The sequence below is a fragment of the Euphorbia lathyris genome, chromosome 5 (genome assembly GCF_963576675.1).
Source record: "Euphorbia lathyris chromosome 5, ddEupLath1.1, whole genome shotgun sequence".
NCBI lineage: Eukaryota > Viridiplantae > Streptophyta > Magnoliopsida > Malpighiales > Euphorbiaceae > Euphorbia > Euphorbia lathyris.
In genome coordinates this window covers 9,543,462-9,569,710 of record NC_088914.1, presented here as the reverse complement: position 1 = coordinate 9,569,710, position 26,249 = coordinate 9,543,462, and the positions used below count along the sequence as shown (strand labels likewise).

The following is a 26,249-nucleotide window of genomic DNA, read 5'->3' as shown; positions in this document are numbered from 1 at the left end:
AAAGAGATCCGGCGGGCGGATCACCAAGGACTCACCAAAAGAGACCCGCGGGCGAACCTGTGAGGCGAATCTCCGTAAACACTCAATCCGCCATTAGAACGGCTGGGCCGATCCGGCAATAAAGACCATTAATGAGCTATCAATTAGCTAACCGCCAACTTAAAGGTAACCAGTAATCGCCATTAATGAGACATTAATGGAGACTTTCTAGTTACTGAAAGTTACAACTTCATGACTATATATAGCCTATGTCTCAGGCTATCAAGGTACACACATTCACTTACCCTTTGTCAATTCAGTTTGCTCTCTTGTTCTTCCTTACTGACTTTGGCATCGGAGCTTCCACCGTCGAACCCAACGACGCCCCCACAGAGACGGAAGTTAATCGGAAATTCTCCACAAGTCATCATTATTTTATAAATTTTATTTTTTTTAATTTTTTTTTAATCTTTATTGGGGCAGTGGCGTGAAGCCACTGCCCCGTTTGTGGACATGAATCCATTCATGTCCACTAATTGAGTAAAAAATAAAAAAAAAATACAATATCTAACCATAGTTAAAAAACAGCCCCTTTAATGAAAATAAATTTCAACTATAGCCAATCATATAATAATCTCTACTTTTGGCCCCAAATAGAGATTTAATCCCACAATCTTTGCATTTATTCATTATGGTTCCGAACTTATTTTTCATCATGGTTCCGTAAAATGGAGTTCAATTGGAATATGAAACTACCGCTTTTAATTTTTTAAATTACTGGAACTCTCTCTAAATATAATTTTCATCATATCTAGGAGGATTAAATGGTATTAGAATAGTTATCATGATTAATGGTAAAAAAAAACTATTTTATGTTAGTTAAATACAAATTTTCTAGAAACAAGCAAAATGAGAATATTGAATGGACTTACATTTGCTAGATGAATGGGAGATTGAATGAATTCCACAGAAAAAGAAAAGAAAAGTAGAAAAAGAACAAGAAGAAGAGAGTCAAAAAAAAAAAAAGTGATAATTTTTTTTTTGTGAAAATACTCTGCAGTTTAATGGTGTCAAGAGATTTGCCGTGCGACAGAAAGCACATGATTTGTTTTGAAGAAAAAAACCCACAAATACTGATCTACGAAAATGTGAAACCACGTATTTTTTTTTAAATTAACCATTTTTTAATACAAATATATTTGTTAGATGTGTTAAAATTTTGTTTCTTTTCTTTGTTGAATGTCTTATCCAAGTAGTCATATTTAGGTTCCTATTATTTTTTGTTTCCTTGGCAAACACATCATTCTCCATGCTCATTTTTATTACTTAAGTTATGGCAAGATTAGGTTTTATGACTCTGTTGGGATTGTGAAATGGCTCCTTGTTGGTCTCCCTTGACCTAAGTTGCCTTAACACATGTTTGTAATATCTCTTCGTTGTTTGTCGTCAACCTTCTAGCTAATATTATCAAGCATTCCCTAACTTAGCCAATTCGCTCAAACTCTTGACTAGAGCTCCCAGAAGCACCATTTCCATTTATGTTGCTACTAGTATGAATAGAAATATGATAGATTGTGCAACATTTATAATTAAAATGCTGGGAGGTTACATTTGCGAGATGAATGGGAATATTGAACGACTGCAGTCCGAGATTTGATAATGAATTAGAAACAAGCAAAATGAGAATATTGAATGAACATACATTTGCGAGATGAATGGGACATTGAATGAGAGTATTCTGAATCTGAAATTCCAGAAAAAAAGTAGTAGTAGAAGAAGAAAGAGTCGAAAAGAGTCGAAAATACCCTTGCATTTTAACGACGTTCAAAGATTTGTCGCGTTTTTGCTAATGGCAGAAACTACATGGTTTGTTTTGGAGCAAAAAAACTACAGGTATTGATCTGCGAAAATGTGAAACCACATGTTTTTTTTTGACATTAACCATTTTTTTAATACAAATATATTTGTTGGACGTGCTAGACTTGGAATTAGTTCTCTTATTTCGGAATTAGTTCTCTTATCTTTGCTCAATCCAACTATATAAATATGTTACAAGCTTAGTTTGGATAATATAATTTAGTATAAAATCCGATTAAGTCCGATTCAACCATGAACAAGTGTTATTGAATAGTAAAAATAGCTTAAGTTCAGGAAAAAAAATAACAATTACAAATATTGGTTGCTGCTATAAGAATGAAATAAAAAGCTTGAGAAAAATTCTCACACCATAAAAAATATTAGGTGCACAAAAATGATTTTTATAGATAATTTTCTAGAATTATATTAAAATGAAATAAATCCAAAATAATACTAATACTCACAATGTTTCTCAAAATGTCAAAAAATAATTATTTTATTATTTTATGTCTTGGGTGGAACGGACTGAATCAGGAAAAAAGAAAAGAAACAAACTAGAGGCACAAAGACAGAAATAGTGGGAAGAGTGTTTAAGCTCTAGTATCCCACATCGAATAAAGTAAACGTGAGCAAGCCCACACATGAGTATAAAATAGCAAGTGAAAATATTGAGAAAACACGCAGCCGCGCGGTGAGCACAAAGCGAACTATTCTTTCGCCTTTTACTAAAGAATACCGTGTGTTCGCCGCAAATAGTGGCATACGCCTATTTTTGGAGGGCCCTCTTCTTTCTGGGGATGGTCCACACTAATTTTAGTTCAAATTTGTATGCGTTAATTAAATTTGTTTGTTCTGTCCTGCTAAGCTTTCTTTTCTTCCCGGAGAATAAATTCTACCTCAGATTTGAATGTAACTGGTTTCTGTTCTGTAGTATAAATTATTTCCATGATCGCGGGAGGGATGTACTTAGAAACCTTGGTAAATTAATTATTGGGTTATTGTTTCGCTTATGTTTTCAAGTTATGTAATTTTACCGTAAAACAGAAGTAGACGGGAATTTTGTTATTAACCATAAAAGTGCACTAAAAACATAATTTAAGGCTTATGAAACATTAGCATTAATGATTATTTAATGTTTGCCTCATGAACTTGACTTGTCCTAAAAAGTGATTAACTTCCTAAATTTTCAAAATCTCTTACGTCCTTCCAATTTGCATAAAATGTTCAGATAACCCTTTCAATTATGTAAAATATAATCAATTAATCACCAAATTGCAAAAAAAAAAAAAAAAAAAAAGAAGACCAAGATTGAGTTATGAAGTTCTAATACCAGAGAGACAAGTTTTACAGTTAGGTTATAAAGTTCTAATATCAGAGGCAAGTTTTACAGTCGTAATTTTTTTTAATATATTTTAATTTATTATGTAAATTATTTAATAACATTTTAAGACGCATGCAACACGCCTTATGCATCTATCATATTTTTTTGTAATCGAGTAATTAATTGATTGCATTTTACGCAAGTTGGAGGGGTATCCAAACATTTTATAAAAGTTGAAAAGGCTATCCAGACATTTTGATAGTTCAGGAAGCCAATCAAGGTTTTTTTTTACAAGTTCGTGACACCTATGTTTAAACAGAACCAGCACCCATAGAAGAAGAAAAACAAACCCAAAAAAAGCCATCTTTATGGCCTGAATTATTGAACCATAATTAAATTTTGAGTACATATTGTTACAAAAATCTCATCATATCCATACAAATATTTTTATTATTTGTTTACCACAACTCCAAGGACTCAATGAACTAACTATTCTCAGTGTCTGTAATGAAAGGAGAAGACACTGGTTCGCGGATCGGGCATTACTATCCCAAACGACCGTGATACTCTTAAGAAGAGAGAGCTTTTTGAACCTCGACTGTGACATCTTTTGGGGGTTTCTCTGCATGAAGCTCGGCGAGAACACCTTTCTTGGCATAATAATGAATAACCTGCAGTAGAACAAGCAAATCTTTACAGCAATTAGTGAATATTATTACGGGAAAAAATTAAGATAAAATGCGTTGTGTTTCTAAGTAGTTTCTGTTGTTAATTGTGTTGCAGTAGATAAACTCAAGTAATTACAGGTGCGGCAAGCTTAAGTATTTCCCTAATATACTAATTCATGAATCCTACCAGACACAGGATGAAGCATATCTTGAGAAGGGCTAAAAAGATTTGCTCAGCTCGCAATGGTACCAGAAAACACTAAATCCGGAACTAGCAAAGCATGTATTGTGTCACAAGCAGCCATAATTTTTCTCTAACGGGCCAATTCAGATAGCCTAAGGGCAACATGCCTGCTGCGCCTGCCCCCTATAGTAGCTCTTAAACTAAGTAGAGGCGCTCCAAACTGCCCTAGATGGTGGATCCAAAAGCGTCCCTATGGAAGCGCCTACCAGAAGCTACGAGGAACTGAGGAGATTTACGCCTGTTGCTAAGCCCGTGAGCCTGCTAGTCAACTTGAGAAGCTTCTAGAAGCCTAGAGGTGCCACAGGAACCCCAAGTATGCCTACCGACTGCCTCTTGAAAATTCTAGGCAATTTGTAGGAGAAACCTCCATCATTGATGTAATTAATCTCAGTCATCCCTTATGTTGGTGGGAGGCCTATAAATAGAGGGGATAAGGGACAAATTTGACCCTAATGTTTCCAGTAAAGTGCAGATTTAGCCTTAACGTACGAAATGATCCAAATTTAACCCTAACGTTTCCAAGCAAGATCAATTTTAGCCATACGATACCGAAAATTTGAAATGGACGGTTTGCTTAGCTTTGTGGGAAGGCTGACTAGCAACACATTCAGGGAGTTGTATTGATAGTGATGCACGGTATGATTATCAAGGAATTGTGACCGTGACAATTGGCATCTAGCACTGGTTGAGATAGCCTAGTGAATGAGTAAATGCTGACGGGATCAATGACGATGGAAACAACAAATGCATGATGAAAATAACCTAAGATTTCAGAAGTAAATTTCTACTATTTGCTGGTTGCAAGTGGCTCAAAATAATTGCAGAGTGAATTAGGTATTATATTCAAGAGAAAACGTAAATACAGAAGAACTTAAGTACAAGTACAGAACGGAAGGAAGAAAGACATACCGGTTCAGTTTGCTTGTGAAACGCTTCAAGTCTAGACTTCAAAACTGCAGGAGTGTCGTCTTTTCGTTGAATCAGAGGCTCTCCAGTGACCTATTTTACACAGAAAATAACATAGGAAGGAAATACTTTAAGAATGGTGACAGTTAAAGCAATTCACGGTCTTTAGTCGAGAAAAATGCAAGCAGTGTAACTAAAGCCCAACAGTGACGGATCCAGGATTCACTACGAGGGGGTCCTTATCGTGATTTATGGGTTCTAAATTGATATATTTTGAGTGTTTTTGCTCAAAAAAATTAAAGTCCCGCTCACAGTTTCCATAAAATTTTTGACGTTTTCCGGCTACCAGTGGGTGCTCAAGCCCCCCTAAACCCCCTAGATCCGTCCCAGAAGCCCAATAACATAGTGATTAAAAATCCTATTAAGAGGTCGGAGAATTATGCAGTGAAATGATACATGCCATATTGACAAGGTACGGAAATGCTTGAAAAATGTACATTAAATCATCAATTCAAGAATCTTAATCTTCGAGAATAGACAAAAAAAATCTAAAATTAAGGTTTGGGTTGAACTTAGTGCCCGTTTGGTTCTCCTTTTTATAGCTTCTTTTTGTTGTTTTACTCCGAACAATAAATACAAAGTGTCTGGTTATAATTGAGAAATAATTGTTGATAACTGTTTTAGAAGAAAAATCAGCTAACGGCAACTGCAAACATTAAACAACAAGAACTGAACCAAACAGACCCTTAGACATAACCATAGGAGCAACTTAGATATCAATTCAGAACATAACTTGGAGAAACACAACACAAACTACTCGTCAGGCTCGAACTTACATCGTCAACGCCAGGAACTTTGGCAGGAGCAAATTTAGTGTGGTAAGTCCGGCCACTGGAAGGGTGAATCCAACGACCAGTAATCCTTTCCTCTAATATGGAGTCATCAATGGCAAAGTTGAGCACCTTGTCTATTTTAGTTCCCTGCTTCTGCAGCATCTCATCAAGCTACAAACGGGAAAACGTAATCTGTGAATCAGATATGCCAATGACAGCCACGAAATTCCAAAAAATGAAAGAGATAAGAAAACAGGAATTAAACCTTTTGTGCTTGAACTTCCGTCCTTGGGAAACCATCAAGAATGAAACCTTTTTCGCATGATGGCTTCTTCATTGCTTCATCAATGATCCCAACAACCAAGTCATCCGATACAAGTTCACCCTATATTGATGAAGTAAACACAATTTCACCATTCAAATCAATAATTAGAAGCTATGTTTACATTGAAATGGAAACGGATAAGGAAACAGCGCATATCTATAAAATTTTAAACTTATATAGACATATATTCAATTTTTTATATATACATTAAAAAACTACATACAAGTTGCATAGTAGAGATTTTTTCATTTGGAAAGCTTATAGAAGATGATCTATAATATATTAGGGATTTATTGAACATTGATCTACTTCTGCAAACACATTACATCCTAGGAAACGAGCTTTCAAATTCTAAGTAACGAGTGATATGGTACGAAATAGTGAAATGGGCTTAGACATACAAGCCGAGGTCCAATATTTCATATATCTGGCCAGCCCAAGTAGCTACAAAGGGTCTTTCCGGAATTAGGCATAAGGAGGGAGCTTCGGACTCCAAATATCACGCTCAACTTACTATATTGCGGAAAGATAGGTTCCAAACCAATAAGGAATTGACATGTGTACAACAGTACAAACTCTAATGTCTATAAATAGCACGGAAATAAAGACCCCTACACAATTCTTATAACAACTACTTCACTAAATTGTTCTCAAGTTACGTATTCTCAATACTAACTTAGGCATCGGAGAGGGTTCGCCGGTCTCCGGCCCCTTGTCTAACCGTTTTCTTCCTTCTAGTGATCAGAAGTTCGTTGTCAAGAAATAAAGTATATTCCGATATCAACGAGTTTCCAAATTCTAAGAAAAGAGCTTCTAATTTTCTCAAATTACGAAAATGTGACCGGAAATGTTTAGTACAAGTTTCCAAAAGTTTCGGTTTTCAAAACATTTCCCGAAACATGAAACACTTTGAAATCAAAGTTTTCCTGCAACATAGATTAGAAGTACTAAAACACAAAGTAATACATCATATCATATGAATCAAATGTCCTCAACGTATATAAAACCAAGGAGGAATTAACATTTACCTTCTCCATAGCTTCTTTTGCCTTAACCCCAAGAGGAGTCTTAGCAGCAACTGCAGCTCTAAGCATATCACCAGTAGCTAAATGACACAAACAATAATCCTCTTTGATAATAGGGGATTGAGTACCCTTCCCTGATCCAGGCGGACCTGCAATTCATCAAAATTCCACATAAATCCCAATCCCAAAACCCACATTTCAGACCAAATTATGAAATTCTTCACACCCATATCCTAAAATCAGATATCAATGACAACCCATCCAAATTCTAGAAAATTACCCACCAAAACCCTAAATCAGGCGAAACAAAATTAGCATAGCAGAGAGAGAAAGAGAGACCAATTAGAACGAGACGCTTGTCAGGCTTGGAGGAGCACTTGAAGCGGCGGAGGAGTTCGGTCATAATATCAACAGAAGGAACATCGTCGAGAGCTACGGCTGAAGAAGCCATTGTTTTCCCCCAATTTGTGTAAGTTAGGAAATGCAGAGGAAGAAGAAATGTGTGAAGAAGTTTTTTATTTAAATATTGAAGGAAAGGGGAAGAGAGTTGGTGACGGATTTTACAGAGCAGGAGGAGAAGGAAAATGGGTTGGTAGAGGGGAGAGGTTGGGTTGGATGATGGGGCCAGTCAAATTTGGTGGGGGATTAAGAAATTAAGATTTAACTTTAAGACAGTTTTTTTAGATCTTAAGATTCTGTTTTGGGTTAAGGTCAACTCTGTTTAGTTTTTCAAATGTTTTGTATCGAAATTGACTTGTGAACTAATCTGTTTTAGTGATCCAATAACTTTGGACTGTTATTGGGTCAATTACATACATGCCATGTGATTTCGCCGATTTGCTATAGGTATATGCAGTGTTTTTTTTTTTTCAAACACAATTTTGTGGTTTACAAACGTAACTCTGTGGTTTATAAAATTTTATATTTGGATTCATTTTGTCAGAATTTGGTCAATAATGATCTTGAAATGACAATTTTCAAGAGTTGAATGATATCTTAAACAACTTTAATTTTTCAACTTTTTAGGTTTGAGGTCATCTATGTGTTGTTTTTTTTACGAAAGAGAAAGTTAATGCTTGGAGAGATAAAACTCTAGAAACGATGATTTTGAAAAATTATGAATATGCTTCCATAGTAAATATGATACTAAATAACTTTAATTTTTAGAATTTTTTATTTTGAGATCGTTATTTTGCAAAGTAAAAAAGATGCAAAATTTTGCAACCATAAGATTGCGTTTGTAAAAGAAAAAAAAAATACCAGAGATACCCATAACAATAGGGAATCTATATGTAATTAACCCTTGTTTATTTTAGGCATAATACTTCCGTGGTCTCTCAAGTTATTCAAAAACAGCAGCGACATACGACCTTTGAACTTCAAAACGTTACAACTAACCTCCTTTATTTGGAACAAATAAATAACTCTTCAAATGCCACATAATAACGCGTGATTTGAACTTCAAAACGTTACAACTAACCTCCTATTATCACGTGCTGCCAATCATGCGATGTCACGTGACATTTAAAGGGTTATTTATTCCAACTAAACATGTTGAGCGGTTAGTTGTAATATTTTGAAATTCGGATGTCAGTTGTAATTTTTGGACAACTTAGAGGACCATGGATGTATTAGCCTTTCTTATATTATAAATTATACTACTAACACTTGAATTACACCAGAAAAACTTAATTTGTATCTTCAATATCATGGATCGTGATAAAACAATAGTAAACAGTGATTGAAATTATTTGTAGCACAAAAATAAGAAATACACTTCACTCAAAATCGATTTCAGAGTCTTTTTCTTGAGAAATGATTTCATGATATTACAATGAGCGAAATCTATAGAGTAAATTACACCCATGTCCATTGAACTTGCTTTTTTTTTTAACAATATGACCACTAAACTTCAAAACTTAATATAAAAGTTACTCAACTTTACACTTCTTAACATCGATGATCACTTAATATATGTTCTCGTACCTTCTCTGGGTCATATGCCTTTTCTATTTATAGTGGTTACTAAGGGTAATCTTTGTCATTCTAGTAATGCGTCCTAGTGAGTCATCAAACACGTGTCAGCCCTCGGTTGGCTCTGCCAGGCTCAAATTGTGATGTCGTCAAGTGGTGCACCATGTCATGTAGCAAACGCTCTGTTAGATGTCTAGATTTCATTAGGCCTACGACCTTCGGACCCTTGGAGTGTCAGACGACGCGCACTGCTCTTTGTCTTATTTCCTTTGCGCATCAATCTATACTGATCTAACGATTGCTTCTTCATATCCGTATTGTTGTTGGGATGGATGATGGAGATTCCTTCACATGGTCGAAGGATGCCATTCACATCTTTATAAAATATTCATTTTTTCAGATCGGACGGTTCTTGTGAATCTTTCGGATTCGGATGGTGACATTAATCCATGTGTCAAAGATGTTCCATGGAATATTTCTTAAAGTATCAATGTAATCTTTAACTTAAGATTTTAAATTAAATATTTAACAAAATAAGAATTAATATACAATTAATATATTAATTTCAAGTGCTTAATAATATTATCAAAAATTGCTAAACATTATGACAAATAACTCTTTCTAGTGCTTAATAATTTCAAGTGGTTAATAATAGGGACAATTACAAAACTAGCACATTTTAAGGTGTTAGTTTTCTTTTCTAACTCATTTTTGAAAAACTCACCAAAACTAACACATTTTATTAACAAAATTTCAACCTTGCCCTCATCTCTAACCTTATTATAACGTTGTCTTTCCCCCATTCTCTCTCTCTCTCTAAAGAACAAATCAATTTACAGACTACGAACAACAATCAATCTAACCCATAGTTTGTGCTTCAAGATTTTATACAATCCTGTAAGTTTTTCATTTGTTTTTGGTTTTATTTAAGCTTCGTCAATTCATGGATAAGATGTAGCATTTTGTTTCTCTAAAACCCAGTATATATTATTTCTGTTGCCTTTTCATGTTATTCCTGGTCGTGCGAAACCTAAAAACAGTGACATTGTCGTAGGAAGATGCATTTGGGTTGGAACATCACTCTGCGATTTTTTCCAGAAAGGGTCGATATCGTCGATATCTTATGAATATCGACATACATATCTGCGTCGATAGCTGATGAATATCGACATATATCGACCTACGTTAAACAGATTTTCTATGCTAAATCATAAGATTCAAACACAAAACACAGATAAGAACAATATTTTTATATTTTTATATTCTAACAAAGAAAAAAAGTACATAAAACATCAAAAAATGAACAAAAACACAATAAAACATAACAGAAAAACACAAAACACATAAACAAAAGAGACACAAACACAAAACACATAATAACAAAAGTACATAAACATTAAAAAAACAAAAATTACATAAACTAAACATTCAGATATTCAGGACCAAAAGGGCGTCAACGAAGTCCATCTTGGACTTCTCCAACTGCTTTTTGAGGCGCCTAATGGTCCTCCTCAGCCGCCTGTTTTTTTCCTTAACTGACTCCAGATGGTCAGTCATGGCTTCAGTAGCGAAAGACATGGTTCTTGCCATGCCCTGCATGAATCAGATTATTTCGTCCGTGTCCCCTGCACGGAACGAATCGCTGAACGAAGCTATTAGCGCTTCGAACTCATGAAGAGGAGGTGGTGGTGGTGGCGCTTCCATTTTTGCTGCTTCTAGAGTGTTTAAGAGTTTAATAGAATGAATAGTTTATGAACAGACAAAGCGTCTATTTATAGGAGAAAGAACCGTAATGTTCATGGGGAATCTCAACAGACTATATCATATTTAATTGATAGAGTGATATTCGAAGAAGAGTGAAAGTCAAAGTGATCATTACCTGCATTTAATGCTCATTAACAGATCATTCTAGAAAAACGACTATTGATCTTTCAGTCGATATATGTTTAATATCGACAGATATCACGAGAATGCATCGTAGATATATGTCAGACATCGACGTAGGAGTTAGTCTTATGTGTCGATAGGTGTCGATATTTATGTTGTATCGACATATATCGACGTATCTTATAGTGATATTCGATGAAGAGTGAAAGTCAAAGTGATCATTACCTGCATTTAATGCTCATTAACAGATTATTCTAGAAAAATGTCTATTGATCTTCCGTCGATATATGTCGATATATGATCAATATCGACGGAGGAGTTAGTCTTATGTGGCGATATGTGCCGATAGGTGTCGATATTTATGTTGTATCGACATATATCGACGTATCTTATAGTTTGAAATGTGTATACCATGATATGTGCGTGGGTGGCATCCCATACTTCGAACAACCAAGCCTGCAACAAAGTTACAATTCATTATTTATGCCTATTACCAACATTTCTAGTATATAGAATATACACACATCATACCTAAAATACGTGTACAAAACCATATAGGTTTTATGAGACACGGTTAGTCCTGAAACGATCCCTATAAGCACACAACTGATCAATTCGGTCTTTTCCACCAATTATCCCATTAACAAGAGACCTGTAGGTCACATCCCAGGCCAAAACACCCCATGGAAACTCGTTAAACAATGTTGGAAATTCAGCAAGTTCCAAAACCCAAGGAAGAGCTTGTTTGTTGGCAGTGTTATCCAACACACAGCCAATGACAAAGTACAACATGGCAAATGAAACTGCATCCTGATCAGATTCATTCTTCCAAACAGTTTGCAGCATAATTGTGTCCACGTCTTTAAAGGTTGGTGTAGGGATACCTGGAAAAAACTTATTCCTAAATCTATATGGCTTATTTATCGCACTAAACCTTTCGATAAATGCTTCCATGTCTCCAAACCGTAACCCACTTAGGTGTCCAAACTCCCAATCCCCAAATCTTAACTCAACACCTCTAACTTTGAAACAAAGCTCCCTGGGTTTGAGGTCTTCACATATGATCTCCCTTGTTAAAAGGGTATGACAGAGGACTCCTGCAAATACTGTATTGGTCATATCCAAATACTGCCCGAAGCAACTCTTCTTAAATAGATCTACTTGGTTTGGTGTTAACACCTCCTTTATATGTTTTGCTGCGTCTAGGTTACACCTAACTGTGATGATGCTTTCCGTTCCAAATGTTTTTTTGTATTTATATTCAGATTTCTTCTTTGCTTTCTTCTTCGAAGGAGAGCCATGCTCATCTCTCTTCCTCTTGTCTACACGATCATGCTGAAATTTATTGTAGACATATCATCAGGGAACATACAATTAAGCTAATTATAACGTTGAGCTAGAATGAGCTAACGTATGCTAAAATAAGAGAGTTATCAACAATTAGGTCGTCGATATGAATGTTCTATCGACATTAGATCGTCGATATGAATGTTCTATCGGCAATAGATCGTCGATATGGATGTTCTATCGGCCATTAGGCTGTCTATATCTATGTATTCTCTACAATTAGGTTACCGATAGAACATACATATTGACGCATTTCAACCAAACCGAATGACTTCCTAACACCAGACGAACCCAGATAAACCCTAACACCAGAAGAAGTAAACGAAACGAAACGAAGTATTCCTTCTCAAACACAGCAAATGTACATACAATACAAGAGAGAATCGCAAATGTAAAGTCAAGTTATTTACCCTCTTTTTTGTCCTTCCTTCTGAATTCGATTCGTTGTCTGAGCTTCGTGTTCTCGCCATGTCCACTCGAAGTAACAGAGATTCGCCGGATGAAATGTACAGAATCGGGCAATGAATCGCCGGAAAGTTAGAGAGAGGAATAGCGGGGTGTTAGGTTAGAGAGATGGAAGTTCGAATGTTAAAGAACGGGGAGCGGAGTCTTAGAGATGAGGGCATGGTTGGAATTTTGTTAATGAAATGTGTTAGTTTTGGTGAGTTTTTCAAAATGAGTTATAAAAGAAAACTAGCACCTTAAAAGGTGCTAGTTTTGTAATTGTCCCTTGATAATATTATTCCTTAAAGTGTTAATGCACTGATATTATGCACCGATACATAATTCTTTCAAAAAAAAATCATGAATGTTGTATGAAGTTTATTTTTTTTCTTTCTTTAGAATATATATATTTTTTTCAATTTTTAACTAATAAAATAATAATATTAAGTGATAACATATGATAAATAAATTTGAGATATATTTTATGATAGTATACCCAATTTTGGATAAGAATTAATTGAATTTAGAATTTTAATTCTACTAAATTATTTTTTTTTTACAAATTTTTGCTAACTAAATATTTATATTAAGTGATAAAATGTGAGAAAAATAAATAAAAGTCAAAGCCGCACTAACAAAAAAATCTTAAAAAATCCATCGAAATAGAAGTATGGGCCACGAACAATTAATTCTCATAGAAACTCCTCAAAAAAAAAGAGAAAAAAATCTCACTGAACCCCTAAAAATAGTATTAGTACATCGATAGTCTGCAATAGCGTATAAAGTAATGCATCGACGCCAAATCGTTATGCAGATACGCAGAATATAATAGTTTTTAAGCAAGTATCAAAATGTAAAAATGATATAAAGTTCAGATATCAAAATATGTTATATTTTCATGGCTTATTTGATCATTGAGTTTTTTTTTTTTTTTTTTTAGAAATTGGGACGAGACAGAACTTGGGTGGGGTGATCACCCGTGGTCCAAAAACTGACAAACCCGCAATATATTCATTGAGTTAATTTGACTATTCACACCAACTTTAAAAATTGGTTGCTAAATTGACTTTTCCTACTAAAAGAGCCTTTATTCCTTAAAATATATATGTCAACTAATTAAAATACATAGACTAATATAAAATTAAAGTCCAAATCAACAACAATTTATTAAAAATAACAAAATAATTTATGGTTATATAACAAAATCAATAATATAATCTCACTTGTCATATCATCATTTCGTTAAAAAAAATATTAATTTTATTGACTTAAATTGTTGTGTTAAAATAATGTACTCCTTCCATTCCACAGGGAATTGTTTTCATTCCATAATACACAACGTTTTAATTCAATTCAGGCACATTAGTCGACTTTCACTCAATATATTCATATTTAAATTACATTTTGACTTTAAGAATAGATAAAGAAATTAATTAGTGGATGCAATTAATATAAAAATAATTAAGATCATGTTTAGTAAAGAACTTTTTGGGATAAAATTAGAGCTTTGAATCCTTTTACTCTAATAATGATGTTTGGTGAAGAAATGTTTGAAAGAGCTTATTAGAACCAAAAATCTAATTTTAAAAAACCTGGTTTTAGAAACTTTTTCAATTAGCTTATTGCTCAATCTCTTTTAAATGATATTTTTACCCCTAGTTACTATCTTTTCACCCCAAATAAAATATAGCCATAAAATATAAATGTTCTTATTTGTCATTTTACACTAACAGCTATTTGCCAGACTGGATCTAAATCTTTTAATTAAAGGGAAAATTACAAAACTAGGTCAAATGTAAGACTCATTTACATATTTAACCCATTTACTCAACCTACTACATATCTAGACTGTTTTATGTGACTTTCCCATAATACCCCAATCTTTCATCTTCTCCTTCCCCTTTCTCTTCCAAATTCACGATTTTTGTGGCTTCACCCAAAATGGCTCATCCTCCTCCTTCCACAGGGATCTAACCTGTAAGATCTTCAACACGTTTTCCTCACCTCTCTCTCCATTCTCGACTAAGACAGCGATCGTTTCTTTTATATCACTGCCATATATTCTTCATCTGCTTCAGTGGTTCCTGGTCCGACTGTTCTTGAATTTTTTTCTGGTATTATAGCTCTCTTTCTACTATTGCGATTTACTGTTTGTTTTCTGGTCTTCCTCTTCAAGTTGTGGTTGTTCTCTCAATTTTCTGATTCTATTGGTTCTCTGTTTTTCATCTCCCATCGGTTTTCTCAGTTTCTCCGTTCGCCGATCGATATTCTTCATTTTCTTTGGCTTTCATCTCCGATATTCTCCACAATCTTGTTGTAAATTTTGATAATGTTATGATTTTAATGTTAGAATCCGTTGTTGTTTGCCATTTTTTGTTCAACTAAACCAGACATTCGCTTCGCAAGCTTCGCATATGCTAACTAAAATCATCAACTAAACCAAACATTAGCTTCGCAGACTTCGCATATGCAAACTAAATTCATCAACTAAACCAAACATTTGCTTCGCAGATTAGCTTCACAGACTTCGCATATTAGCTTCGCAGACTTCGCATATATGCTAACCTCTGCGAAGTCAGAAGGGAGAAAGACAGACGCGCGTAAATATTGAGGGTATTATGAGAAAGTCACATAAAAACAGTCTAAATATGTAGTAGGTTGAGTAAATGAGTTAAATATGTAAATGGGCTTCCCATTTGGCCTAGTTTTGTAATTTACCCTTAATTAAAATTAATTGCATCTCTTAATTCTCATGTCTTAAACTTAAATCCTATTAAAAAATGTCTTAAGCTTAAAAAATATTTATTATGGAATAAAGGGAATAAAATTTAATGAATTTTATATCCTATAGTATTAACAACTATGTAATTCAGAAAAGAAATATATTTTGCCTTGTTTTCAGTGTGAAGGTTGGAAATAACTAATAAAAAAATTGAACTTACAGACAGAATTTGCTTTTTATTTTTTAAATAAAGTAAATCGGATGGATGGATTCAAAATTAATCATTAATATGCTCTTGAGCTCGTCATACCTGAAATTCTAACATTCGACAATTAATTATCACACCTGTTTCTATCAAAACCTCACAATCTCAAACTTCCTAAAAATCACTACAATCTCCATTTTCATCCTATGGAACTTTCCTTTTTCCAAGAAAATATCAGGGTTGAACTTGTAGATAGGGAGAGGGAAGCTTCTTTTGCCTCAACTTTTTGCATCATTGAAGTTGAAGGTGTGATTCTCAACAAATTTCCATATCCATTAACATTGGAATACGCACCTTTACAACAAACCTCAACCAACTCTATCCTATGATCCGAAAAGTAGTGTCAAAACACGTTACTATGTCATAATCATACTATGTGATCTATATATTCCACATGATTACATATGATACAAAAATGACGATTGTATGGTAGATTATCTCTGTAAATCGTATTGTTGTATCAAAACTTGATAACCCTAATCATCGGGTTATTTTTCACGAGAAAATCAGTTACCAAATACAAACAAGGGCTCCTTTTCGACTCCTCACCGTTGAACTTAAATATTTCTTCATATTCGTGTCCAAAAATAACTAATCACAGGCACATTTACAGGCTTCCGGAAGGCATGTTCAAAGTAAGCAGTGTAAAATGCCAATACACTTGGGTATCATATGCCTGCAAAACCCTCAATTTTCTGAGAAATCATAAATGGATGTGAGAAATCATAAATGGGTATGAATGGGAGAGAATAGGGAAAAGTCGAAATTGTCGTTTTAGTCGATGTGCTTCAATTTTGGCACATCTGGCTCCTAGATTTAGTGCAATTTGTCTTTTTTTATAGATAAATTACATCCATGGTCCCTGAACTTTGGTTTACTCTTCTTATGGCTCATGAACTTCAAACCCGCCATAAAAATCCCTGAAATTTTCCTTTGCTAAAATATCACAATAGCAAGTAACCCTCCATTGTAGCGCTGGTGAAAATGGCATTCTAAGCAACTTTAATTTTTGAATTTTTGGTAGGTCTTTTGGGTGTTGTTAGGTTAGGAGAGAGAAAAAGCTCCGAAATTGGTGATTTTGGAAATTGGAAATATAGTTCATGGAAAACGCGATTCTAGACAACTTTAAATTCCTAGACTTTTCCATTTTGGTTCATCAACAATCATTTTGAGATTGTTTACTTTCATAAGGAGCTTTCATGTTAAGTTCATGGACCTTTATGTCCGGTTTTGAAGTTTAGGGCCATAAAGAAAGTAAGGCCAAAGTTAAGGGACCAAAAGGGTGTAATTTACCCATCTATTTTGCTCCTCTATTTCAATTTTGGCACATTTGACACCCTGTACTTTGATTTCTCACAAAATTTTGGCACACAGCCTGTACTTTGATTAGCAGAGCAGATAAGCACCATTACACAATTAGAGGACATAGTTTAAGCACCCCTCTTTAACCGTGCATTACTGCTGATACTGTCGATGATCAAATTTTAAGAACAATGGAAGTATAAAAGTCAAATGTGCCAAATTAGAAGTACACAGGCCAAAATTATAAACTTCATCAAGTATGAGGACCAAATTTTAGCTTTTACCGAGAGAAAATATTAAAGTACATTTGAGAGAGATTTACTGACCTGAAACCTTCCAACAATCCTGACTTGGCAAAGCCTCATACAAGGAGGATTGAATCCAGCATTTGACTCATCCTTCAGATGATCTGTTACTTATTTCCTTTACGTGCAAGAAAACGTTCTCTGGCTGCCTGAATTCTACTTTCACGGTCATCTGGAACCCCAGTGCTCGCGACATTATCCTTCTGTTGCAAGTCTGGAACCTTTCCGTCAGTTCCATCTCCGGCATTTTGACGAAGACCCCCACTGCACAGAGCAAAGAGCAATCAGCTGCGTACTGTTTTACTGGTCCGTGCTAAAGTACTTTAGCAAAGAGTGATTTACCTCAGTTTGTTGATATCAAGTTTCTTAAGCTTATCCAAGACAGGAGCAACCCATGAACTCTCTACAGCACAGACATTGCACATAAATGGACGCGATGTAGCAATGAGCTCATGATACACAACAAAGTTCGGGAACATTCCGTCATCATCGGATTTTAGAGCAGAAGATGGATGCACCTAATACAATTAACAATTTATCTCTATGACTACTTCAATAGGTCAAGAAAATGTTGATTTGAAATTATCATAAATTACATCAGAAGATCATAGATTACTTCCAATAATACCTTAACAACTTGATCCTTGAAACCTATGATTCTATAGCCATTGTGATGAACCATCTTCTCTGCAAGTTTATTTGCATAGCCTGCACACAAGGCTTTCCTCAAATTCCTATAATTGTATTCTCCCCCTCTAGATCTTCCGCCTGCTTGTACATCAAGTGATCCTGCTTCCGAATATAAACGATTAATTAGAGAAATGATATAGGCAAATGATGACAAAGTGTACCTGTAAATAGGGTTGTAAACAGGGCGGGGACGAGGAATGGTTCCCCGTCCCCTTCCCCAAATATTGCGGGGAATCCTTGTCCCTGCTGTCCCCGTATATGAATCAGAAAAAATCTCTTTACCTCCCTGCCTTGCGGAAATCCCCACGGGGATTTTATTTTTCATTTATAATTTCGGGGATCCCCGAGGGCAGGCATTCCCATCCCCATCCCAATTTCAGGGATAAAAGTTATCCATCCCCGCTGAGTGAGGAAAATTTTCAGGGATTCTCCGTCCCTGACGTGGATGAAGAATTCCCGTCCCTTTGAAACCCTACCAGTAAGGAACAATATCGAAACAACTGAAAAGACAGAATATACTAAATATAGGAGAAAAACTACTAAATTAAATATATTTTTAAATATTATCCAAGGAAAACAAATCCTAACAGTACCCAATACAACCCAGCTGATTTGAAACGCAGAATCTACATGGTCAACATAACTAGTCGGGATTAGGGCATTGTAGTTATTGTCTAATGAATAAAACCAAAAACCACCAAACATGAGAAACAGCTGTAAAAGACTTACCCTTAGCTACTTTTTGCATTATTTGACACAGCTGCTTTCGGACATCTTTGACAAATTTCATTCCTCGGATCTAAAGAAGTTAAATTTAACAAACACCTCACTAGTCAACACACTCAATTAAGCACATGTCTCAACAGGAACGAAACTAACAATTGAACGTAAAAGACAGGACTGAAAGGTTACCTGCAAACCATAATCTTTGCACCATTCAATATTATAGTCATTTTGGTCCCAGAGCTCATATATCTGTAGTAACTGGATGTGATCACCCAAACCGGAACCATCAGGAAGGTCAAGCTCAAGGGAGGCGTGTTTTCGCTTCTTGTCAGTACTCCTGCTGTGGCACAATAAGGCGAAGGCACATTTATCACATTAATAATTCATGTAGAATGAAGGTTAAGAGGTTAGAAAAATGATATTGAGGGGATTAGTTAACTAAGGAAGTTAAGAGGAAGGTCTTCATTTCTTAAATTTTCCTAGGAATTTGAGAAAGCAAGCTTCAATTAGAGAGAATTACAAATTAATGCCATGCCAAGGATGCATGATACGGATTCACATCTATGTGTATAAATCCTTTATGTATATAAAAAAGAAATCTGCGTACTAACCAGAATGCTTAAAGTTTTGAAGACGGAACAAGGGAAAAAAATGGATGCTGAAAATATTCAAGCGGGTGATGAAGTTTGTAATTAACTAAAACAAAATCAAATGGCCGGTCGGAAAAAACATGAAGAAACTACAAAAGCGTGAACATGTGTTGTCTTTCTTGAAAATTGGATTAATTTATTGTATTGGTTTAGCTTTCACAGCTTGTGCATAGATGAGACACTGCATTTCATGCCACGCTTTCTAGAAAATTAACAGCGCAAAATAAAGGAATACTGATCATTATTTTCATTTGAACTAACCTCCGACCAGGAAGCAACGTGGTCTCTGCTGATAACATAGCAGCCACAGTCAATGCCTTGGACAAGCTACCATTCTCATTTGCCTCCATTAGAGTTCGTGAAAGTGAGGGCTCTAATGGTAGTTCTGCATATAATCACAGAAAATCAAGAGTAAACACAATAAGTAGTACTATTTTTGCCTGATTATGTGAACTGCTACCATACAAAAACTAATAATTACCAACAAGGACATTTTAAACCCTCACTATAAATTAATATGCAGATGCAAATCTTTATCCAAAAGAAGAAACGTGCAGATGCAAGTCAATAACATCATTTTCGATTAGGAGCTCAAGAAAAATCACACCCACAATTAGTCTATAGTACATCATGAATGGTAACATGGCTTGAAAATGTGATTGAATATGCAGTTTTGTGCTTCAGAATCTAGGTTCGACATGGATGAAACCTAGAGTGTTGGCACATTTGAATTCACAAACTATGTCTAACAATAAAGAGTAAATGAACATTGAGCCTTGCTTGTAATTTTTGTATAGTTGAGTTTTGAACAAGAGATTTGGATGCTTTAGCATGAAATATAGGAGAGGGAACTTGAAATTTCTTTTCATACTTCGATAATCTTCTATGTACACCATAACTTGCCAAGTCGGAAAAACAATATGCTAGAAGAGCTCCAAGTGTCGCCCCAAACTGAACTCCAATAAAAAAAAATATGAGGGATGATTTAAACAAACAAGTCCAAAAACATTAATTGTTGGAATTTTGAGTTTTTGGTTGATTTGGAGGACATATCATTATCAAGTATTTGAAAATGGGTAAATTTTTTTTTTTATGAATAACCCAGCACTAGTACAAAAAAAGGATCCCCACGAGACTATTAATGTCTTATTAAGATATAATTTTCATTCAGAAAACTTTATTCTTATAGTTATAAAGATGTCGAAAAGAATGTTAATAAATATATAGAATAAATAAATAAAAGTATACAAATTATGTACATTATGGCTAATTTTTGTAGTAAAGAGAAATTATCTAAAGCATGCAGGACAAACTTAACATGTTCGACATATATAGAATTAACATTATCAATTAGCCAAACTAACTAAAGTTCATTACCTGCCATTGTACGCCCAACACTAGTGACTGATCCATTTTCATCAATAGCATCAATGAGATATAGTTGCTTTAGAGCATCTTCTAGTGATTCATCTGCAACGGAGCCATTATAATTAGCCAACACTTACCCTTTTAGACAAGTCATCAATATGATGTGGCAATAAAATAAAGGATATCAATTCATTCATGCTCTCTTTAGGTTGATTGAGCACTTATGATTGTGCAAGTGCATAAATGAAATCAAGAGTATTAGATTCTGCACATGAACACTAAAGAAACAGAGAAAAGAGCTCACATGAAGGGGGATCAAGAAAATTAAACTTGAGAATGTCAATGTCTGGAAGATCCAAGGATTTCAAGTATAGGACAGTTCCAGCAAGTGAAGATCGTTGTATCTCAGGAACAGTTACATCAAGGAAATCATCTTCATAAATCATGGAAGGGTATAATCGATAGCACTTTCCAGGCCTTGTTCTTCCTGCTCGTCCTGCACGCTGTTTGGCTTGCACTCTGTAGTCAACCATTACATAAACTAAGAAAACGACTTTCTTGCCAAAATAAAATAAAAAATAATAATAAAAACTGAGAACTTTTTGTACGACAAGTTGTGACAATATAATCTGGTAGGATATATTACTACTTACTTGCTAATTTGAACAACATCAAGTGAATACAAGCCAGTTACTGGGTTATATTGTCGTTGCTTTACATAACCAGAATCAATAACATACCTGTCATTCACAAATATTTGCAACCAATATAAAAATTTAAATCAAATAAAGAAGGCAAGAATCAGCGGTTAAAAGAAAAAGAGTTTTTCCCCCTTTTTTGAGATGAAAAGAGCAAAAGATCTGGACATGGGCACTGTATTATGCAAAATATAAACAAATTTTACATATAAAGGACAATAGAAAGGAGTCATCTTTTATACAAATATCAAGTCTCCTTACACAACACCATCAACAGTCAAAGAAGTTTCAGCAATGTTTGTTGCAACAATAAATCGCCTACAATTTGGAGGTGGAGGAGTAAACACACGCACCTGTAGTATCATTAGAAACATTGAAGTAGTCACTGAGAAATATCGAATAAAAGTTGAAGCCCTCAAGATACAAACTCAGCATATAAATGAGAATGACAAAACATGAGCCTGATAGAGAAAAGAAATGGCTGGAAAAGCATGTATTTTAAGAGCAAGTCTACAGCTGCAATTGTCAAGTAGGAAAAACCACCAGAGAAGAAATGGTTCGGCAAAATTCTATCATGGTCAATCAGGCTAAATATATCCAAAGACATCTCTAATAGATAATTATTTTGAGGGAAATATGGTTTAGCATAAAGTTACCAAATTAATGACTAACATCCATCTAATTGAAAGCATTTGATTTGTACATTGGCATGTCCAAGGTTAAATATACCAAATTGATCAAAACTGTTCCTCCAAATTAGAGTACACTTTCGATTGTTAGAACTCTGCCCCATTTATGCCAAACAAATACTTATGATATGTCAATTCAGTAAACTATTACCAGGAAAGGTTAAAACAAACAAGTGCATGAGTAATTCAGGAAAGACTTGTTTAAAGATCAACATAAAATGAAAGGTGTCCCTTTTGGACGCCGTAACAGCAAGCACAAAGTTAAATAAATAAGGTCAGATAACACTGTCACATAGAAAAAAACAAAAACATGCCTGCATTTCTGGTGGCAAGGAACCATGGAGTGGAAGGATAATTGCGTCCAAGCAGGACCCTTCCTCTAGGTTTTGTACTCTATCCTCCAGCTTTGACACCAACTTCTCTATATCATCCTGCAGAATCAAATGAGACACACAGCAAATTAAATTATCTAATAAAAGATGCACCTAACAGTAGCGACAAGGTAAAGTATATACATACAACCTCACCTGTCCTGTCATGAATATCAAAACATCACCTTCAGGTTGGTGAATATGTATATCTGTACGAAAAGTTGAAGACACAAACCCAGAACAAGTTGATTAGTCGAGCAATCAATGTATCTATGAAGAAAGGACACATCTTTCTCCCTTCTTCAACTGGTGCATAATTGCAAGAAAGGGAGTGATAACATATATACACAAGAAAATGAAGAAACATACAATATGTTCTGTTGTTCACTACATGATAGAGATAATATCCATATCCTAGAAGGAAAATATAAACAAATAAATCATATCCAATAACCATTACTGATAAACTTCGAGTGTACCAAAAGTTCCTAAAATTTAGTAACAATATGAACATATCTAAACCATTTTGCTTTAGTTAATGGACTAGACAACACAAAAGCTAAAGGACTTAAACTTATATTTTATCATTTTTCAGCTTTTCTCTTTTTTGTTTGTACATGGGGCATCTATCAAAGGAAAATCTTATAGCCTCTTAACCAATTCTAAGACAACAAATTATATGCTGTCATTACTTTGAATAGTATGCTTCAAATCTCAAAATATTGTAACTTTTTCCTTCAACGATTAAAAAAAAAAAAGAATTAAGAAAGTGGACTTTAGGTGATTACTTCTTTAGGACATCACTGGCACTGCTATTCTATGTAGAATTTTCCAACAACAACAACAAATTAATTATCATATTTTTATATTCATGAGATATTGGGATTGTTTGGCCTTAAACTGATAACCAGATGAGCAGCAGCATTGACATGTTTTCAGTGTCCCATCACAGCTTTGTTAAAAAAATACAAGTGACTTTTCATAGACTGATGCTCATTAACTCTTCTATTTACATTCAAAATGCACATCCGCGCCCTAATTTCTGTGTCCTATGGATCTCAAATATGGCAGTCAGGCAGTGTATACGTCATCTATATACTGAAACACGCACAGAGGAATAAAGCTCTATCATACCTAAAGCTGCTTTTAAAGAAGACTCAATGTAGCATTTATGAGGCTCCTTGCTGTATAATATTTCCACTGGATATAACTTTCCAGGGACATTCAATATGGGGCAGCCTGAAAAGAATTCTGAAACTTTTTCACCATCTAGAGTTGCTGATGTGATGAGAATCTTCAAATTGGAAGCCCGCAATTTAACCAATCGTCTCATCAGTCCAAGCAAAATGTCCCTGAGAAAGAGATCTCCAGAAATGATGGATACATAGAACTCAATCCACACAAAGAAAACTTATCGAAAGTTTCCGAAACTCTTAAGCTAAATTATATAGAGCTAGATATGGAAGAGCATAGAACTTACGTGTTCAGACTCCTTTCGTGGGCTTCATCCAATATAATTACTGAATATTCACTAAGCTCTGGGTTTGATAGACTTTCGCGAAGAAGGACCCCATCAGTGAGGTATCTGGACAACGAAAACACTATAAGCCTATGGACTTTTAGACATAATTAGCATTAGTACTTATTGTTAGCATTTCGATTGCTGTACTTGATCCGTGTTCGTTCTGAAGTTCTATCTTCAAAACGGATGGCATAACCCACTTCCTCGCCAAGCCGAACGTCAAGCTCTTGGGCAACTCGTCTACAAACATTACCAAAGAAGGCAAGGATTCAAATTCAATACAATTCTTCAAGAATTGCAATGAAGTTAATACATGCGCAATTAAGGAATACATAATAAACAATAAAATAAATGCAAAAACAACACCACCACCATATTTCATGACAACTTCAAGAAGCCTAGATTTAAGAGGGAGTTGGAATAAATGACCAATTTGGAAACTTTTGCTTAGCATTTTTCAACATTATTCTCTCCACTTATGCTTTAATTAATGAAGCAATAGTAAAGATGGTATCTACAATCTACACTCTAGAGTTCTATTGTAGCTCTGTTTCCTTTAATCTTTATCAGCGACAGAAAAGTAAAACCCTAAAGTGAAAAAGCTATCAAATCAAAGCTGTGATGTACTAAGTACTAACATTTTTCGACAAGAGAACTCATTACATTTAGCAGCAAACATAACAAGAACTGGTAATAAATACAAAAACGTCAATTCTTTTTGGAATACCTAGCAACAGAAACTGCAGCGACACGGCGGGGCTGAGTGACGCCAATGTTTCCAGATTTAGTGTAGCCCCGTCGGTAGAGCATCTGAGAGAGTTGCGTACTCTTTCCTGAACCAGTTTCTCCAATTATCACCACAACCGGATTCTGATTAACTGTTTCTATGATTTTCTCTTCGAATTGGACAATTGGAAGATTCGCCATCTTAAAGAAACAATCACCAGAGGAAGACTTCAGAATTGCTTCTCAAACTTTTGAGAGAGTCGAATTTAGGCGGCTTCAAGTAATTCTATTTCGCTAATACGACATCGTCTAACCGCATAACAAGTCTCCAATATAATTCGGGTCAATTATACTCAGGACAGTAACCCAGCGGCTCATGAGCGGTTCGGTGGTCGGCTCGACTCGACTAATTTATAAATTAGTCATTCACGATCACGATTTAGAGGCTCGTTATCAAACTCGATAAAAGCTCGTGAATAAACTCATGAATAAAGGATTTACGGTTCACTTCTCCTCCTATTCCTCTTTTCATTTTCATCTCCCTCTACTCATACTATTTTTTATTTAATGATTAAAAGGAAATATTTAATGTTTATACATGTAAAATTGTATTATTTCATTTGCTAAACAAACTTGTTCATGAACATGTTTAATGAGCGGCTCACGAGTAAAGTTCGTGAATAAAATAAATGAGCAGCTCGCGAGCTAAGCTCGTGAAACAAGATAATCGAACTGGCTCATGAACAAACGGGCTTCTAACGAGCCAAGCTCAAACACAAATTTGAGCTCAAAACTCGGCTCGAGCTCCTTAACATTATAACGAGCTGAGTTTGAGCAGACCAAAGCTCGGTTCGCTCAGCTCAATTACAGCCCTAATTATACTCATAGCTGAACTTCATACTTTTTATTATAGCCTTGAACTTCAAAAGTCAACATTTTTGCACGTGAAATTTGCAATTTTTTAATATAATAATTTTTTTTAACGTTGATCAATATAAACAATCCAATAATAGGTACTCTTTATGATGTTGGATTCTGAAATTCAAAACTATAATAAAAATAAGTGCAAAATCATGAGCCATAGCTATAATTAACCTAGATGATTAAAATGCTTCTTTTAACCATGATTCTAAAGACAAAGTCTAATTAAAAATGATGCCCCTATATGTACAACCTGCCATAATTAACTGACATTGATAATTCAACAACAGCTGTTGTTATAACTGTTAAGATCCGAGTTATTGAAAAACCGAGATCATCTATTACGTAGATAGAGTAACATTCGCATGAACCTTAATGACCATATGATCAAAACAGTATGATAGAGTGAGACCAGTTATTAATTAAGTCATCCCAGTAAAATAACCAACATCAATCTAAATGAATTTGCTGACATTCCCCTCCT

General features: G+C 34.8%; 2 protein-coding genes and 1 non-coding gene across 4 annotated transcripts; 1 reads left to right on the top strand and 2 right to left on the bottom strand.

Moving 5' to 3' along the window:
- The first annotated feature begins 2,518 nt into the window (after positions 1-2,518).
- LOC136231745 (U5 spliceosomal RNA) lies at positions 2,519-2,635 on the top strand. The gene has a single exon (XR_010690110.1). It is a non-coding gene; the product is annotated as a U5 spliceosomal RNA (small nuclear RNA).
- Positions 2,636-3,504: 869 nt separating this feature from the next.
- Positions 3,505-7,794, bottom strand: LOC136230387 (adenylate kinase 4-like). The gene is made up of 6 exons (XM_066019450.1): positions 7,498-7,794; positions 7,162-7,307; positions 6,074-6,193; positions 5,812-5,979; positions 4,979-5,068; positions 3,505-3,828 (listed from the first exon to the last, which is right to left on the bottom strand). The coding sequence occupies exons 1-6, from the start codon at positions 7,607-7,609 to the stop codon at positions 3,727-3,729; spliced, it is 738 nt and encodes a 245-aa protein (XP_065875522.1). The 5' UTR covers positions 7,610-7,794; the 3' UTR covers positions 3,505-3,726.
- An 8,015-nt stretch (positions 7,795-15,809) lies between these two features.
- Positions 15,810-25,112, bottom strand: LOC136229388 (probable pre-mRNA-splicing factor ATP-dependent RNA helicase DEAH4). 2 transcript variants are annotated; one of them, XM_066018142.1, is made up of 17 exons: positions 24,846-25,112; positions 24,266-24,358; positions 24,077-24,181; positions 23,731-23,948; positions 22,753-22,805; positions 22,540-22,656; positions 21,798-21,889; positions 21,492-21,578; positions 21,143-21,357; positions 20,848-20,940; positions 19,732-19,855; positions 19,007-19,160; positions 18,824-18,893; positions 18,033-18,193; positions 17,747-17,922; positions 17,426-17,668; positions 15,810-16,473 (listed from the first exon to the last, which is right to left on the bottom strand). In XM_066018142.1, exons 1-16 carry the CDS (start codon positions 25,043-25,045, stop codon positions 17,512-17,514), a joined length of 2,115 nt encoding a protein of 704 aa, XP_065874214.1. In that variant the 5' UTR covers positions 25,046-25,112; the 3' UTR covers positions 15,810-16,473; positions 17,426-17,511. The 2 variants fall into 2 exon arrangements, with proteins under 2 accessions (XP_065874214.1, XP_065874215.1); XM_066018143.1 differs by having other exon boundaries at positions 19,007-19,157.
- Positions 25,113-26,249: the final 1,137 nt, after the last annotated feature.

What these genes read in the sequence shown, in the direction of transcription:
- LOC136229388 (XM_066018142.1), bottom strand. Translation starts at nt 25,045, where the DNA reads ATGGCGAATCTTCCAATTGTCCAATTCGAAGAGAAAATCATAGAAACA. An exon ending in TTGACTGTTGATGGTGTTGT is followed by an intron (nt 21,579 to 21,797) that starts GTAAGGAGACTT and finishes TGTGAATGACAG; the next exon opens with GTATGTTATTGATTCTGGTT. An exon ending in TTTTCTTGATCCCCCTTCAT is followed by an intron (nt 20,941 to 21,142) that starts GTGAGCTCTTTT and finishes GCTCCGTTGCAG; the next exon opens with ATGAATCACTAGAAGATGCT.
- LOC136230387 (XM_066019450.1), bottom strand. Translation starts at nt 7,609, where the DNA reads ATGGCTTCTTCAGCCGTAGCTCTCGACGATGTTCCTTCTGTTGATATT. An exon ending in CAAGCGTCTCGTTCTAATTG is followed by an intron (nt 7,308 to 7,497) that starts GTCTCTCTTTCT and finishes GATGAATTGCAG; the next exon opens with GTCCGCCTGGATCAGGGAAG. An exon ending in AAGTTCCTGGCGTTGACGAT is followed by an intron (nt 5,069 to 5,811) that starts GTAAGTTCGAGC and finishes TGTGTAAAATAG; the next exon opens with GTCACTGGAGAGCCTCTGAT.